Source organism: Mus caroli, unplaced genomic scaffold, assembly GCF_978045245.1.
Source record: "Mus caroli unplaced genomic scaffold, Mus_caroli_1 scaffold_20, whole genome shotgun sequence".
NCBI lineage: Eukaryota > Metazoa > Chordata > Mammalia > Rodentia > Muridae > Mus > Mus caroli.
This window is the reverse complement of record NW_028227275.1, coordinates 50,945,349-50,961,674: the sequence shown is the minus strand read 5'-3', so window position 1 is coordinate 50,961,674 and position 16,326 is coordinate 50,945,349. Positions and strand designations below refer to the sequence as shown.

The following is a 16,326-nucleotide window of genomic DNA, read 5'->3' as shown; positions in this document are numbered from 1 at the left end:
AGAGTGTAAGTTGCTCCCAGACCCTTATAAATGATGACTACGTCCCATTTAGAAGGGCCTGACCCCATTATCACCCCTAATCACTTAACAAAGGTCTTACCTCTTTTTTGTTAATTTTGAGACAGGGTCTCACTATGGAGCTGGAACTATATAGACCAGCTTGGCCTTGAACTCAGAGATCTGCCTGTCCTCTGCTGCCAGATTGCTCAGACTAAAGGTGTGAGCCACCAGGATGGCCTCAAGGTCCTACCCCTTAATTCCATCACATTAGGGATAAAGTTTCATGAATAGGAGTTCTGTTTCAACACAGAAACATTTTTTGCTGACACTGCATTGTGGTTAAATCAGAGCTTTGACAATGTACAAAGGCCTCAGGACAGGTTTGACCCTTACAGACGCAGAGAGGGCCAACCAGAAATCCACGATTATGTTCCTGGAATTGCATGCTATTTACATCTGTGTGGGGGTTCTTCATAATGAATGGCTATAGGATATGTCTTTCATCAGGAAAAGAGTGTTCGCTGCTTTAAAGTCTGGAAAACAAGACTCCAAAAGGAGTGGAGTAGGGCAGGCAAGTAGAGTTAGCTGATGTCACTGTGCTGGGGGACAGAGTTGGGATCCACAGGTTAGTGTGGACACTAGCCTTTCCCTTTGCTGGGCACATGTATCAGCCTGTACATGCTGACACCCAGTTTTGTTGCCAGGGACTTTTTTTGGGGGGGGTATATTATTTACATTTCAAATGTTAGCCCCTTTCCTGGTTGCCAGGGACTTTTGATGCAGCAGATTAAGAAGGGACTCTAGGCCCAGAGGCCAAAGAATCCCAGTGTCTAATCTGAATAACACAGATGATGGGGTCCTAAGTGAGTATTCCTGACACCAATGCTAACTAACCCTGTCCTGGTGACAGCACTACAACACTAGAGTGCTTGGGAATCCTCTCCTCAGATGAATTTCTACATCCCTACATGTTTGCCATTCTCGTCTTTTTTTTTTTTAAGATTTATTTTATTATTTTATGTATGAGTACACTGTCACTGTCTTCAGACACACCAGAAGAGGGCATCAGATTCCATTACGGATGGTTGTGAGTGAGCCACTATGTGGTTGCTGGGAATTGAACTCAGGACCTCTGAGCCATCTCTCCGGCCCCTGAGATGTTTACCTTTTTTTTTTTTTTTTTAAAGATTTATTTACTTGTTTGTTTATTATGACTAACTGTAGTTGTCTTCAGACACATCAGAAGAGGGCATCAGATCTCATTACAGATGGTTGTGAGCTACCATGTGGTTGCTGGGATTTGAACTCAGGACCTCTGGAAGAGCAGTCCAGTGCGCTTAGATGTTTACCATTCTGAAAACCAAAATCTTACTTTGTGTGTAGGCACATTCATGCCACAGCACATGTGAAAGCAACTTTGTCTCCTGATACCTAATGGGATCTGGTGATCAAATTCAAGTTGTTGGGCCTTCAGGCTACTAACCAGTGAGCTGTCTTGCTGTCTTGAGATGGGTATTATTCAGTTTACAGATCTTTACTGGCCAAACATGGGCATGAGTTCCCATAGCTGACTTGAAACAGAAGCTGTCATGGATAGGACCTGCTAGTGCCCTACACCGAGGATGTCCTGCCCGGTATGAGCTTGTGTATGGTGTCTCCACCAGGCACCAGTCATCTGCCTTTCAGCCAGTCAGGGCATACGCAATATTTGTTCTAGAGAGACCTTGAAATGGACACAACTACAGTTTCTGAGCTGTACCAGAGCCTCAAAACACAGTAAGTCCATGTCTTCTGGGAACCCAATGCCCATGTAATTTCTGAAGACTCTCAGTTGTTGATCTGCTGCAGAGAAAAGTCTCTTTGCCACTCTGCTGTACACTGGCATGCTGTGTACTGGGGAAGGAAAGGGAAGCCTGCGGAAGCAGCCCCCAGGGAGGCAGCCCAACTGAGTAGAACTTGTATGGAACACAGGTGATGAACTGCCTGCCAAGAGATGGGTCATGGTCACTGTAAACAGGGACAAAGTCCTATGGCTTCAATGGATTTTATTAGCTTTCTTTCATATACTGACTGGGTATAGGAGGCCTTCCAGAGGAAGAGATCTGGAATCTTTTTGCCTCCCAAGTGCTGGGATTAAAGGCGTGCTCCACCACTGCCAGGCTAAGGCCTGGAATCTTGAAACAAAATGGGTATACCCAGTTAGAGGCTAGAGTGGACAAGATCTGAGGGACTCCTCATCCTGAGGAGGGGAAGAACAGTGCTGCCTGGACATGTGACCCAGCTAGCCAGATGCGATCTTCATGGAACAGTTCTGAAGGCGTGGTGAAGGGTGTCCTGTTCCATGGTGAGGATGGATGTTAGGGGGAGGGCGGGGGAAGGAGGGAGGTGACCATCTGAAGGCAAGACGAAGTAACAAATGAGCTGAGGAGGAGAAAAGCAGTCATGCTCCCTGCGTCTGCAAGACCTCCAGGATGGCACGGAAGATGGCAGCAGCTGCCACTGCTCCAGGGTCCGGCTGATCTAGTTGTGCAGAGCTGATATAACTAGCTCTCCCAGCACCAGCTTCCATATTCTTGGTGGCCTCGGCTGCAGCTTCAGCACTCTGAGGAACAGTGGAAGTTGGCTCCAGAACATGATACTCGGCCCCCCTGGGCCCTGAAATCTAAGCCTGGATCCTTTGTCCAATTCTGCCAGCAATCTCTGTATCATCATCCAGTGGAAAGGTCACCTCTTACCTGCTTCTAGCAAGGAAAGGGGCCCATATTTACTGAGCCTCAGCCCAGGTACTAGGCTAGGCTCAATTTATCTTCCTATCAACATAAGTACTTTCTGAGATAGGCGCTCACCCCTGTTTTATAAAGGTAGAATGACAGTGAAAAGAGGCCATTAACTTGCTTAAGGCCACCCAGAGATTGGAGCTTAGTGGCTCCTTGATTGTCCAGCTGAGTGTCCTCACCTTGACTGCTTTAGTCAGGACTGGGAGGAGACTGGCCCCTGGGCTCTTCCAGGCTTGGAACTCCTGTGCTGCTGCCCACAGAGAATCCAGCTGGACAAGGTCAGAGAAAGGGGAGTTAAGCCCTGACACTTAGGGTAGCTTTAGGGCTTGTAGGCTCAAAGGGGGAAAGGGGAACATACCATTGTCCTGTCTCCTGGTGCAGCTTTTCCATACCTGACAGAATGAGCAAGGTGGTTACTTTAGATGTAAGGACAGGGTCTAGCTGGGAGTCACCTCCCCAGCACACCCCTGGTGTTAAGACATGGGGTGCTGGCTCACTTCTGCATGGCCTCTAGGCCGGCATCCATTGCAGCAGACCAGGTTGGGAGGTCAGTCTTGGCCTTGAGAGGCTGGGCAGCTGCAGTCAGGAACAGGCCATAGAGCTGGGGAGGATCAAAATGCTGATTACACAGAGCTGGCCGGGACCCAGCCAAGCCTGCATCCCTCCCTTTCAGTCTGTCCCTTCAGGATCTGCTTCTACTCACCGCCCCAGATGAGCCTCCCATCCTCTCCAGCAGCAGAACAGACAATTTGGAGAGTACCTGGGCAGGGCTGGTTAGAGATGGGCCTTCCTTTAGCCAGCCCTGAATGGCTGCAAGTAGAGACAGGCGGCCTTTCAGAGGTGCTAGCCACTTCCTTTTCTCTCCCTAGCCTTTGCTAGTGTTTTCCTGATTGGTCTTATTTCCTGAAAAACATGTTTTCTGCCTGCTTGCTTGTTTCTCTTTGCTTTCCTATCACCTTAAGTTGGCCTGGAAATCCTTATGAGCCACCATTGCCTGGCTTCATTTACTTTTTTTTTTTTTTTTTTTTTTTTAAGATTTATTTATTTATTATATGTAAGTACACTGTAGCTGTCTTCAGACACTCCAGAAGAGGGCGCCAGATCTCGTTACGGATGGTTGTGAGCCACCATGTGGTTGCTGGGATTTGAACTCTGGACCTTCGGAAGAGCAATCGGGTGCTCTTACCCACTGAGCCATCTCACCAGCCCTTCATTTACTTTTTAACCATGGGGTGAGACAGGAGTGCTGCTTGGCTTCCAGTAGGTGCTGACTTTTTTCATGACAGTTTCTCTGTGTAGCCCTGGCTGTCCTAGAACTCAACTCTGTAGACCAAGCTGGCCTCGAGCCTTTGCCTCCCGAGTGATGGGATTAAAGTTGTGTGCCATCACTGCCTGGCTAAATACATCTTTCTTGGACAGCTAGACAAACAGGGATTTTTGGTGGTGTGGGCAACTGAGTGCGCTAAGGGCAGCAGAATGGAGTTTCTTTCATGAAAACAAGCTGAGGGGTGTGCCAAATGGCCTCACTTGGAGAAGGGAAGCAGCAACTCCACGAAAGCTCCTAAATGTTCTTGAAATTGTTAAATGGAATGTCCAACTCTTAGAGCTAGTGTGCCATATTGGCCCAAGTGTCCCAAAGAGGCCAACCTTTGGCAGCATGGCTATGGGTAGAACCACAATCCCCATCACCAGCAGCCCTGTCCAAGGCATTCAGGTGCTCCTCCAGTCCGATGAGGGTGGTGCATATCCGATTCAGCACAAGTGCCATCTGCTTTGATGTTACACCTAGAAAGGGAGGACAGTATGCTAAACATTGCCAGTGTAGGAAGTATGGTGCCAAGGTTTCTGTACACTACACTCAAGACAAAGTTTTGACCACCAAGGATGATTTCCCCTCCTCATCAGCGGGACCCAGTACCTCCTGCTGCAGTGGCTTCAGGGGCTTCTGGAGGCTCTGTGGGAGCTGCCCGAATCCGCTTCCTCCCAGTCACAGAAACCTTGGCCATGTGAGGCCAGGCTTTTGCAGTAGTTTCAGCATCTAGAGGCAGCCACATAACTTTTTCAGACAAGATCAAGTGGGGCCTAGACTTCCCACCTGGCCCTGAAGACTGGTTCCTTAAGCTGTTTACAAGAAGTGGGTCCAAACTGATAAGGATATACTAAGTGTGTACTACACACTGAGGTGGAGGTATGCCCTGGAGAGAGGGTAAGGCAGATGTCGGGAAGACATTAACACCAACTTTCCAGAGTTGGGTGAGAGAGAGCTGAAGGCTGAAAAACCAGAAAAGGCCTCTTCATAGGTCTAGAGCCCAGACTGTCACCGTCAGCCCTAATGTGGTCTCCAGGATGGAACCTGTGGATGGAGACTGTCACCGTCAGCCCTAATGTGGTCTCCAGGATGGAACCTGTGGATGGAGACTGTCACCATCAGCCCTAATGTGGTCTCCAGAATGGAACCTGTGGATGGAGACTGTCACCATCAGCTCTAATGTCTCCAGAATGGAACCTGTGGATGGAGACTGTCACCATCAGCCCTAATGTGGTCTCTAGGATGGAACCTGTGGATGGAGACTGTCACCATCAGCTCTAATGTGGTCTCCAGAATGGAACCTGTGGATGGAGACTGTCACCATCAGCCCTAATGTGGTCTCCAGGATGGAACCTGTGGATGGAGACTGTCACCATCAGCCCTAATGTGGTCTCTAGGATGGAACCTGTGGATGGAGACTGTCACCATCAGCTCTAATGTCTCCAGAATGGAACCTGTGGATGGAGACTGTCACCATCAGCCCTAATGTGGTCTCCAGGATGGAACCTGTGGATGGAGACTGTCACCATCAGCCCTAATGTGGTCTGTAGGATGGAACCTGTGGATGGAGACTGTCACCATCAGCTCTAATGTGGTCTCCAGAATGGAACCTGTGGATGGAGACTGTCACCGTCAGCTCTAATGTCTCCAGAATGGAACCTGTGGATGGAGACTGTCACCATCAGCCCTAATGTGGTCTCTAGGATGGAACCTGTGGATGGAGACTGTCACCATCAGCCCTAATGTGGTCTGTAGGATGGAACCTGTGGATGGAGACTGTCACCATCAGCCCTAATGTGGTCTCCAGGATGGAACCTGTGGATGGAGACTGTCACCATCAGCCCTAATGTGGTCTCCAGGATGGAACCTGTGGATGGCTGAGGATTCTGTCAAGCAGTGCTCCCAGAGTCCAGCTCTCACCTATTAGCTTCAGCACGGGTTCATCCACAAGCATCAAAGTAAGAGACACACCAGGCATCTCCAGCGCTGACATGAAGGTGCCCACTAGGGCACGGGCAACCTTCACTCCACGGCCCTCTGCAGTGCCAAGCAAAGAAGCCTGTGAGTGGGGAAGGGAACTACCAAACAGCAAAACAAGGACCTAGAAGGTTGAAGTCTTTGATGAGTAGGGAAATGGCCTGATTTCCTTAGAGCCTCCCTCAGTGACAGCCCATTACCACATCCTTGGCTGCATCCCTCAGTGACAGCCCATTACCACATCCTTGGCTGCATCCCTCAGTGACAGCCCATTACCACATCCTTGGCTGTGTCCCTCTTGAGGGGCTGATGAGCTACAGCTGTCGTTTACTGAGTTCTTAGAAGGTGCTGGGTGTCTTACCTATACTTAATCCCATTCAATTCTCATAAGGCACCTATAAGGCAGCTGTTGCTATTATTACTTCCAGACTTGGGCCCTCATCTGTTAAGTGGCAAAAGTAACTCAAGCCTGTGTTCCACTTCTACTCAGCTGATGTTCTGGGCCATGACAGGACACTGCCTCAGCTGCTTTTCTTATCCTAGTTTCAAACCAGGTTCAAAGAGTTAAGGGAGTTGGGCATGGAGACAACGTAAGAGGATATTTGTGAGCATACCACCAGTCTAGTCTATGTAGTAAGCTCAGGCCAGCTAGGGTTACATAGTGAAACATTGTTTCAAAGGAAAAACAAAGGGATAAAGGTCCTCTTATAGGGTAGGCTCACCCAGCAAGCGAATGGCAGCATCAGCTATGATGCCCAGTTCCAGGAAAGACAGGCCACCCAGATTGTTGACTATCAGCACCACTGAAGAGCCTGTTAATAGATGTGACACCCTCAGTCCCACCTTTGGTGGCTTCTGTGAAAGGGGGCAAGAAAGGCCTTGGAGAATGGGAACAACAGGCTGCTCACCTGACTGTACAGGCACATGAGATATATTGGAGGTGTTTGTCATGTGGTCAAGCATAAGAGTGACAATCTGATCAACAGGTGCTATCTGTCAGAGGAAGCAGTGGTGAGTATGTCTGGGAGCACTTGGGGCTAGGCTAGGTTGACCAGGGAGTCTATTTACCTTTATCCGACGAACACCAGCTTCCCCATGGATCCCTATGGAGAGATGTAGTCATTATTGGCTGGCTCACAGCCTGCTAATTGTCTTTCCATGCTTTTATCAATGGCACATAGTGTTCAACACTAGACTAGGCACAATGGGTAGAAAACGGTAATGAACACAGCAGCAAATGGCATGGCAGTAGAGCCATCTGAGAAGTCACAGAAGCTGGAGGACGCTAATACCTATTGTGAAATAGGTATTATTGAAATACATGGGAAGAAGTGGAACATGTCAGTCACAGAAAAGGTGTCCTTTGGACCAAAAGGGTCCTGTGCATTGGGGTTGGAGCAGGAGAACAGGGAATTATATGGGTGAGAGTGAGACAGGAGGCACATGGCTCCCTCTGTGTCCAGAGCCTGGGCACAGATGGCAAACTAGATAAAGTCAGACAGGATAAAGTCTAGGCTATGCCTCAAGTGCACACCTATGAGTCTAGAGACCACCTGAGGTACATCAAATAAGCAGGGAGGACTAGCTAGACAACTGCAAGACCTCTGAGGCAGGCAAAACTCAAGGCACAGAACAGTCACAGTAGGGGCATGGTGACTGCAGGCTTACCCAGGCCTAGCTCTATTTCATCAGCTGCAAGCTCAAAGGTATGTGTGGCGCCAGGGACACTGCAGGATGACAAGCTCACCCCCAGGGTACCTAGGAAAAATGAAGCATAAAAGAGATGGTGGTTCTGTTGGTGGTGGCAGGTGGCAGGATGGCAGTAGCAATGCCAAGGGTACCCTGGCATGGGCATCCACTTCTCTAAGCAGGCCGCTCAACTCTTCATCTTAGGAAGAGTCTAACTCAGGTACCCAAGGCTGCCAGGCTCTCTCCAGAGGACCTTCCCCTAGCCTCCAGGGAATAACTTGGAAAGGCTCCTGGTACAGCTGGTAGAAGCCTGCTCTGAGTCCCCATGTCTGCCACAATCCTCCCATCCCTCGGCTGGCACTCACCCATGGTCTTGGCGATCACGCTCACCCTCTTTGTGATCTCCTCCAGCCCCATACCTTCCTCAGCCAGAGCACCTGCCACCTGTAGTCACCAGAGGGTGGGGGGGAATGGTGGATGGAGGAGTCACTGGATCAGTGGGAACAGAAGGGGCTGGGAAGAACTTTCTTGTTGGGAGAATCTCAGGGTTTCTACACTAAACCTGGTCCATCACATTTAAGATAATAGAATGCCCTCTCCTTATTCACAACGTAACTGCTTAGAGGAGTCTTCAAGAGTTTCAGTTTGGGCATGGATGTGTGGCTTCATGGTAGAAGGCTTACCTAGCATGCCTAAAACCCATTTCCAGTAAAACCACACACACACACACACCATCATTTGTTCTCTCCCTTTTCTCCTTCCCTCTAGTAGAGCTGGGATGGACTTTTGAGAGAGAACTGGGTCTAGAGAAGGGGTTATGTGTTCAGTGTCACAGAGCCCACTGCTGATCATTTTTCCTGATCTGCAGATCTTTCTCCCATAGCTCCATTTACTCTCATTCCATTCATTTATCCATCCTGTTACTCCGCTTTCACAAAGAATATACTCAGCTGGAAAGGAAAAAGGATGGCTGGATTAGAGTCCTGCTTTCAAGGAACTCAGAGTCTGAGGAAAAGAAGCCAAGACACAAACTGAAAATGATTGCAAGGTGGCACAGGTATCAGGGGTAGCTCAGGGTGCTGAGGCCATCAGGCAGAGTACCACGTGGAGCGCCATCAGCCTCTACAGAATGTCAGGGGTGAGCCAGGTCACAGAAGGCTGGCCAAAAAACGACTGTGCGGGGGCATAGATGTGATGGACATAAAGCCACAGAGACGAGCTCCAGTCCAACTCCAACAGGTACAGGGGGATCTGATGTTTGCAGAGCATTGGGAGAAGGGAAAGATGCTAGGCAGCGAGGGATCTGATGTTTGCAGAGCATTGGGAGAAGGGAAAGATGCTGTGCAGGGAGGGATCTGATGTTTGCAGAGCATTGGGAGAAGGGAAAGATGCTGTGCAGGGAGGGATCTGATGTTTGCAGAGCATTGGGAGAAGGGAAAGATGCTGGACAGTGAAGCCAGGAGTCAACGAGCTGGGACAGGAGTGTGGTGGTGGTGGAGTGGCTAGAGAGGTGGCTCAGCAGTTAAAAGCACTTGCTGCTCTTGTACAGGATCCAGGTTTGGCTCAGTACCCACATAGCAGCTCACAACTGCCTCTAACTCTTGTCCCACGCCCTCTTCTGGCCTCCATTGGAACTGGAGTTACAGATAATGGTGACCTACCATGTAAGTGATAGGAACTGAACCCAGGTTCTCTGCAAGAGCAGCCAGTGATCTTAACTGCTGGACCACTTCTCCAGCCCTCCATTAAAAAAAAATGTGATGGGCACCCCAACCAAGGGGCTTGAGCTGACTGTGGGAACCCAAGGTGTTCTCAGTGAGATGAAAATTGGACATATATACTGGTTTTGTTGTTTTGACACAGTCTCACTATGTTGGTCAAGCTAGTTTCAAATTCAAAACCCTCTAGTCTCAGCCTTCTGTATTTTTTATAAAGATACTTCTGGGGTTAGTGTAGGCAACTGACTGGCAAGGCAGGAGTCAGGAAGCAAATACGGTAGCCCAGTGAGAAGAAGGTAAGTGCAGTCGTGACCCAGTGTGAAGGTAGTTAGGTCAGGCTATGAGGACCTGTCCTGTACTGGAGGAAGCGCTAGGAAGGGGCAAATGACTACATATCCCCACATGGAGGGGAGGGAAGAGAACTGGTTAAGGTGGATGCCTGAATTCTAGGGTTAATGGCTGTAGTAATGGTAGAGACTTTGTGGTCAGGGAAAAGAAATGGCTGGTGACTCAGTGTTCCAGGGTGGGGAGGCTAACCTTGTGGATAAGTATTGTGCCACACAGGCCACGCCGGCCTGCCTTCTTCAGGACGGTGAAGGCGCTGTCATCCTCAACTATCACCATCTCCACAGAGATGCCCTCGGCCTTGGCCTGCTCCATGGCAAGTCCAAAGTTGAGCCGATCCCCAGTGTAGTTCTTCACAATGAGGAGGGTGCCCACTGTAGGAACAGTAGCGTGGTGTCATTGAGCCTTGCCCTTCCCCACCCACAACAGAGCCCACCCACAGCATTCTCTCCTACATGCAAGCCTGACCTGTGCCTGCCTGGGCCACAGCTCTAATGGCTGCCAGGATGCTGCCCACAGGAGGAGAGGCAAACACAGATCCTGCGATGACACCTGTTAGCATCCCTTTCCCGATAAAACCTGGAGAAAGAGAAATAAAGATGCTGGTAGAATCTAGGTCTGTTATCCCTGGAGGCTTCCCACATACCTGAGATCCATGTTTAGGTAAGCCCTACTTTGTGCTTGTGCTATGGCTAACCCCTACACAGGAGTCATCTTGAAAGATCTTCCCCTGACGTCCCACCCCGAAGAACTCTGTCTACTCTCGACATTTTCTGTTCTTCCTCCTGTTCTTCTTTTACATAAAGCTTTTGGAAAAAGATTTGTTTTATTTGAGTGTTTTGCAAGTGTGTATATGTGCGCCATGGCATCACATGTGTGCCTCGTGTCTGTGGCGGTCAGAGGAGGCAGTGGTTCCCCTGAAACTGGAGTTACAGATGGTTGTGAGCTGCTATGTAGGTGCTGGGAACTGAACCCAGGTCTTCTGCAAGAACAAGTACTTTTAAGTGCTGAGTCATCTCTCCTGCTCCTCCATGTTTATTTTAGTGTTTGTTATAACCCATAAGGCTCTCTGAACTGCTCTTATTCACATCTGTCTTCCCAGAGTGGGGCATAAAAGTTTTCTATAGGGAGGATCTTGCCTGACTCACATGTGTGCCCTGCACAGGGCCAAGTATATCGTGGGCTCACTAGGAGGTGATGAATGAATAAACAGAATACTGCCGGTGGACAGGAGAAGTGAACTGACATAAAGTCTGAGGCCTGCTTTAGGAGCTCCTAATGGAGGATCGCATCTTTGCATCAAACAGGAAACCAGATAGGATGGGTCAGCTGTGGGAAAAGGCATGATAGGATTGCAGAAGAGGGGTCCTAATTTGTGCTTGTAGAGTCAAGAAAGTTTCATGGAGGTGTTGGGTCAGCTGGACTGGAAAAAAACAGGCCAGGAAGACTTTTGAAATCACCAAGTCTCACACCCCCGAGGCTGTCACAGCCTCGGGGGTTAACTGGCTCAACCCTGCATTTCTAGAGCTGTAAGAATCCAGGTGCAGAGACAGGCTGTGACTGGGCGTGGAGTGGCTGGGGGCTGTGGGAGGATGGAGACTGGGCCCATTGTTAACTCTGGCCCCTGCACTGATTGTCTGGTACCTCACACTAGCACTGAGGACCTCCCAGGATCCCTCCTCTGCTCTGGCCAGCACCCCTTACAATGAACACAAGATACTCACCGGCATGGGCAGGCTCATGGCCTGAGCCTCCACCTGATAGAAGTGCTACCCGGCCCTTGAGGGTGTCCAGGTCAGAACGTAGGGCCACACGGTGCCCTTGCAGGAGCTGCAAGTCAGGGTTAGAGGCTACTAACCCAGCAAGGGCATCATCAGCACACCCTTCCACAGAGTTCACCATCTTCTTGGAGCTCTGGAGGAAGAGCAAGAAACAAGAGCTTCAGAGTGTGGTCAGCAGGTACCCCCATCCTGCCTGCCCAGCAACATTACAGTGCCAAACCTCCCCAGGGGTTCATGCCAGGGGAAAGGAACTGCACAAGCCACCTAGGAATTCTAAGGACACAGTGGTGCCTTGAGTTATGTCATCACCAGGTGCAGGTGTCTGTGACTTCTCAACTTTCAATGTTTTATTCAGTGTTTATTTAACTAATAGACCTTTACACCATGATTTCTATGTATCCTGCAAAACAGCTTCGATGTAAAGCAAATGGGGGAGTTGGTGTCTTCACTAGAAAAAAAATAATGAAATTGGGGCCCTGTCTGTTTCTGTTAGAGGAGGAAGGTTTTAGATTGAGGCTCCTATGATGAGTAGAGTCTGGGCAGGCCCCACACCCACCCACTTGGTAGCACAACTGGTTTTCATGGGCTAGAGCTAAACTGCTCATGCAGGGTAGCAGGGCCAAGTGCTAGGCCCTTCATGGGAACACAGATATCATTCTTACATGCTATGCAAGAGGGACATACATGTGTGTGGAAGCACAGAAGAAAAGGGCCTCAGTCTCCTAAAGGGGCCTGGGAAGTTTTTATGAAGAACAAGAAAGAGACATGTAGGCATTGGGAAGGGGTTATTCTGAGCAGAAGGAAGCATAAGCCAAGGTATGGGATACAGAATAGAATAGTGGCTCCTGGAAGCATCAGAGTGACATAGTGTCACAAGCAATATGGCTGACAGGAAGAGGTAGACAGGGGCCTCCCAAGCCACAGCAAGAATCTCGTTCACAGGAATTGTCAGGGTCAAAGCCTCAGCTCCAGAAGCCTAATAACTCTTCTCAGAGACATGTCCTCAACAGGCCAGTTAAAGCGACATGTCCTCAACAGGCCAGTTAAAGAACCAACAGTAAAGAGCAGAGAAAGGAGATTTATCAATGTACTTATTTACTTATAATTTATGTTTTATAATAACTTATCAGATTGTTTATTATTTATCAATTCATTAATATGTTCTTATTGGGAAGAGGAACAAATAAAGAGGTCCAGGGATACTCCCCCATGTCCAAAGCCATCTTCAGGGCACGGATACGAGGTTTAGGTTTAAACAGAGAGGTATGTATAACCTAGTAGTTCTAGCTGGGTGTGGTAGTACAGGCCTTAGGAGATGGAGGCTGGGGTGGGGGAGGCGGCTCTGGAGTTCAAGGTTAGCGTCAGCTACACAGAAAGTTGGAGGCCAGCCCTCGCTACAGGAGACCCATGTGTCTCAAACTGAACATAAAAACTGAAACAAGCCAGGTTGTGGTGGTGTATGCCTTTAATTCCAGAACTCAGGAGGCAGAAACAAAACAAAACAAACAAATATAAAAAACAAAACACTGAAACAAATAAAAAACCTAGTCAGTTAGGGCCAAGGTGTGGTTCTGCCTGACACTGACTGACTCATCCCCCTCTTGCAGGCGGCTGAAACACTGTCAGAAACATGTGAAATCTCTTCCTGGCTGCTTCTCCTGGTGAGTGTCAGGGCCTCTGTCTTTACCTCGCCCAGCTTGAGATTCCTGGGAAAATTCCAATTTGTTGCAGGCATTGTTTCAGCAGTCTGATAGCTAATGGGAAGGGGTGAAATGTCTCTTTAGAATGTCTGCATTCTGCCAGGGCAGTTACATGGTGAGCTATGGGCCTCCTTAGGAGAGAGGGTGCGCAAAGGCTGACCTAAACCCTGGAGAATACCTCTGGGTTCAGCTGAGTCTGTACAGCGTATGCAGTAAGAGAGGAGCTATGCGGGACCAGAGTCGTCGTGAGCCCAGGCTCTAGCGTCAGCGGGACTTGGTATCAAACACGACGACTGAACTCAGGGAACAAACATCTGTTCTGGGCTCAATTCTTCCTCTGGGAAACAGGGATTTACTAGAGCTTATACCAGTGTTAAGGGGAAAGCTCGCTAAAAAGGTGCTACAGTCCCTTTTGTGAACAGGCTTTGAAAAGCTGGAGCTAGCTAAATAACTGTTCTAGGCTGGGATGCAGCCGGCAGGCAGCCTTTGTCCTCAGGAGGCAGGAAGAGCGAGCCTCAAAGTGGATCCAGAGGAGACTGCTGGCGCCACCTAGTGATCGCAGCTGACCCAGGTCTCCGCAAAACACACTTCCTGCCTCTTTTCTGAGCCTTTATGCAAAATGAAGCGCTGATGTCTTCCTGCCAGGCTTTCCTTCATTTAACAAGGGCCAAGGCCATAACACCTGCTTAAGGATGACGAGAGTGGCCTAGGTCAACAGACAACAAGTAGAATAAAATGAGCTCCATTTCTTACACACTAAGAGCCAGACCCATTTCTAAGTACGAACATGCCTAATCTAATTTCCCCAGTAACCCTTTGGAGGTAAGATTAGTACAAACAACAGAAAACTGAAGCACAACAAATGACTGTGCACAAAGTCACACAGTCAAGCCAGTGCCTAGACCCTCTAGGTTCATCCCAGCCACATGATGTTTTCCCAAGTGGCTGAAGCCACAGGCACAGGGTGGGGAAAGAGGGATCACTGAGTCTCCCTCCAAGAGATTCCCAATCATTCCGCACCAGAGCCATGCCTGTTTCCCAGTAACACAAGGGAAAGGAAAGGCAAGAAAGGGGAGGTACTAAGTGAGGCCACTAGGATTCTAGTCTGATCAACACTGCACAGCCAGGCCATGTGCTAGCAGGTCTTAGTCTGCCATAGTGCAGATGAGGGTGGGGAGAGGAGAGGCCCGGAGAAGTGAAGCCTTTGGCAAAGTAGTAACACAGTGATGGGCATGAGGCTGAAATCGAGCCCAGATCTGTTCAAGATCAGTTTTAAAGCAAACCCCGGGGACACTGAGAGCCTCCCACATTGCAGTTCCCTGCTCTGGGAGCAGCCCACACATGCCCAGGCTGAGGAACAAGGGCCTGATCATTCCTCCAGGTTCCCTCCTTGACTAGCAAAGTGACTTATCACACAACAAGTAACTTGTTGTTCTGATCTAAATGCGTGCCTGAGATCCTAGCCATAGGGGTTTCAGGGTGCCTCAGGTCAACCTCAGAGCCCCACCCACGGGAAAGGGGACAGGGATTAAGCTGGAGATACAAAATGAAACTCTTGTCTTCTGAACCCCAAGAGGCAGCATGGTCTCAGATGGGGACTAGAGAGAATCCGGGTGTTCAGAGTGGGGCTCCCCATGGTCGTCCCTCTATTATGGCTCCCACAGGACTCACCATGGTGGGAAAGTTCTGAAACAAGCTGAGCTCACACTTCTCGGAGACGCCACCGGGTGGACGGTCCTGACTGCTACCGGGTCTGAAGTAGAGACCGCAGCACCTGCAGGAGTGGAAAGGACTTGAGTTGCTGAAGGTATGGGCAGCCGATTGGCAATGTCATGCCTCCCGTGCCTGTGCCTTAAGAATTAGGGAGCTGCCTCAGACTTTGATCCAAGTCCAAACTCTAGTTCGTGGGCTAGGAATGGAGAGGAGCTGGAGAGGAGCGTGGGGGCTGACCAAAGTTCACACCCACACTTAGCCAGAAGGCAGTGTTTGGAATCATGTCCAGCTTAAAGCTGGGAAGGAGAAAATGTACAAAGACCTTTACCTTTCTGGCTGGCCACAGTAGTAGAGTCAGCTCTGTAATCCTATTTTACTTCTGGAATACAGACTGAAAGCTCTAGTGAGTTGTCTAAGATTGTGTTGCTGAGAGTCAGGTCTTGAGCCCATGTCTAGTCTTGCTACAAAGCCTAATGTTTCCCCTTAGTCAACTAGTTCTCCAGAGTCAAGCCGAGTGCCAGCTGGGGAGGTATACATCATCTTCAGTTCCACCTGGTTCAAACCTAGCTACACCGATCTCTGCCTCATTTGTAAAATAGGGAGTTAGCTCTCCTCCTCCGGCATTCTGGAGATGCTTCAGGCCTAGGTTTCTGCTGCTCCTTGCCTCCTTTGGGGTTGGGGACATGGAGGCTGTCTGATGAAGCCTGGGACCTGGATCTGCAGGGCTGATTGCACTAGTCACCTGGGGGTTTTAGGCTCTTCCTGTGAAATCCCAGCGTTGTATTTGAGCTTAGAATTTGTATCGCAGTAGGGGCACTAATAGTGTTATCAAGTAATTTAGTGGAGAGTCCTTTCGTTTCTGGAGAAATTAAAAGAGGTGAGCAATCAGACCCCCAGGTGATGTGTGAGGCTGAGATGACTGTTCTAAAATCAGTTGAGGGCATTCGAGGGATCAGGAGGAGCTCGAAGAATTAAGCAAAGGAAAGCACGATTCTACTCTGGGATGTGCACAGATGGTCACCTCTTATCCCCAGTCTAGTCCTCCGCAGCCCTTCCTGTTTTAAAAGAGGGAAAATCCCGAGGACGCCTGGAGCTATGGAGGAGGGAAGGAGGCAGACTCTGAGGAAGGGAAGGGGCGCGGATCGGGGCTGGGAAGCCAGGAGACGGCCACCTAGGGCGTAGTAGACCAAAGAGGAGGCCAGTTCTGCCTGCGTACCGGTACTCTCGCTCTCATCCGGGTACTGCGACCTCTGGCGGTTAGGAGAAGGCGGGACCTCAGGGGGCGGGGCCTCGCTTGGTTGGCCGCCTCGGGCTCCG

General features: G+C 49.6%; 1 protein-coding gene across 2 annotated transcripts; it reads right to left on the bottom strand.

Annotated features, from left to right (window-relative positions):
* Positions 1-2,030: 2,030 nt before the first annotated feature.
* On the bottom strand, positions 2,031-16,296 carry Tkfc (triokinase and FMN cyclase). 2 transcript variants are annotated; one of them, XM_021152437.2, is made up of 18 exons: positions 16,226-16,296; positions 14,968-15,070; positions 11,540-11,729; positions 10,284-10,394; positions 10,008-10,189; positions 8,118-8,196; positions 7,732-7,821; positions 7,132-7,166; positions 6,972-7,056; positions 6,786-6,875; positions 6,007-6,123; positions 4,696-4,815; positions 4,425-4,562; positions 3,481-3,587; positions 3,275-3,378; positions 3,136-3,169; positions 2,957-3,046; positions 2,031-2,602 (listed from the first exon to the last, which is right to left on the bottom strand). In XM_021152437.2, the coding sequence occupies exons 2-18, from the start codon at positions 14,968-14,970 to the stop codon at positions 2,441-2,443; spliced, it is 1,737 nt and encodes a 578-aa protein (XP_021008096.1). In that variant the 5' UTR covers positions 14,971-15,070; positions 16,226-16,296; the 3' UTR covers positions 2,031-2,440. The 2 variants fall into 2 exon arrangements, with proteins under 2 accessions (XP_021008096.1, XP_029328631.1); XM_029472771.2 differs by lacking the exon at positions 16,226-16,296 and having other exon boundaries at positions 14,968-15,173.
* Between the last annotated feature and the right edge of the window lie 30 nt (positions 16,297-16,326).

Coding starts and splice junctions, on each gene's coding strand:
- Tkfc (XM_021152437.2), bottom strand. Junction 7,057..7,131: donor CTGGTGTTCGTCGGATAAAG/GTAAATAGACTC, acceptor TTCCTCTGACAG/ATAGCACCTGTTGATCAGAT. Junction 6,876..6,971: donor TCATGTGCCTGTACAGTCAG/GTGAGCAGCCTG, acceptor ATCTATTAACAG/GCTCTTCAGTGGTGCTGATA.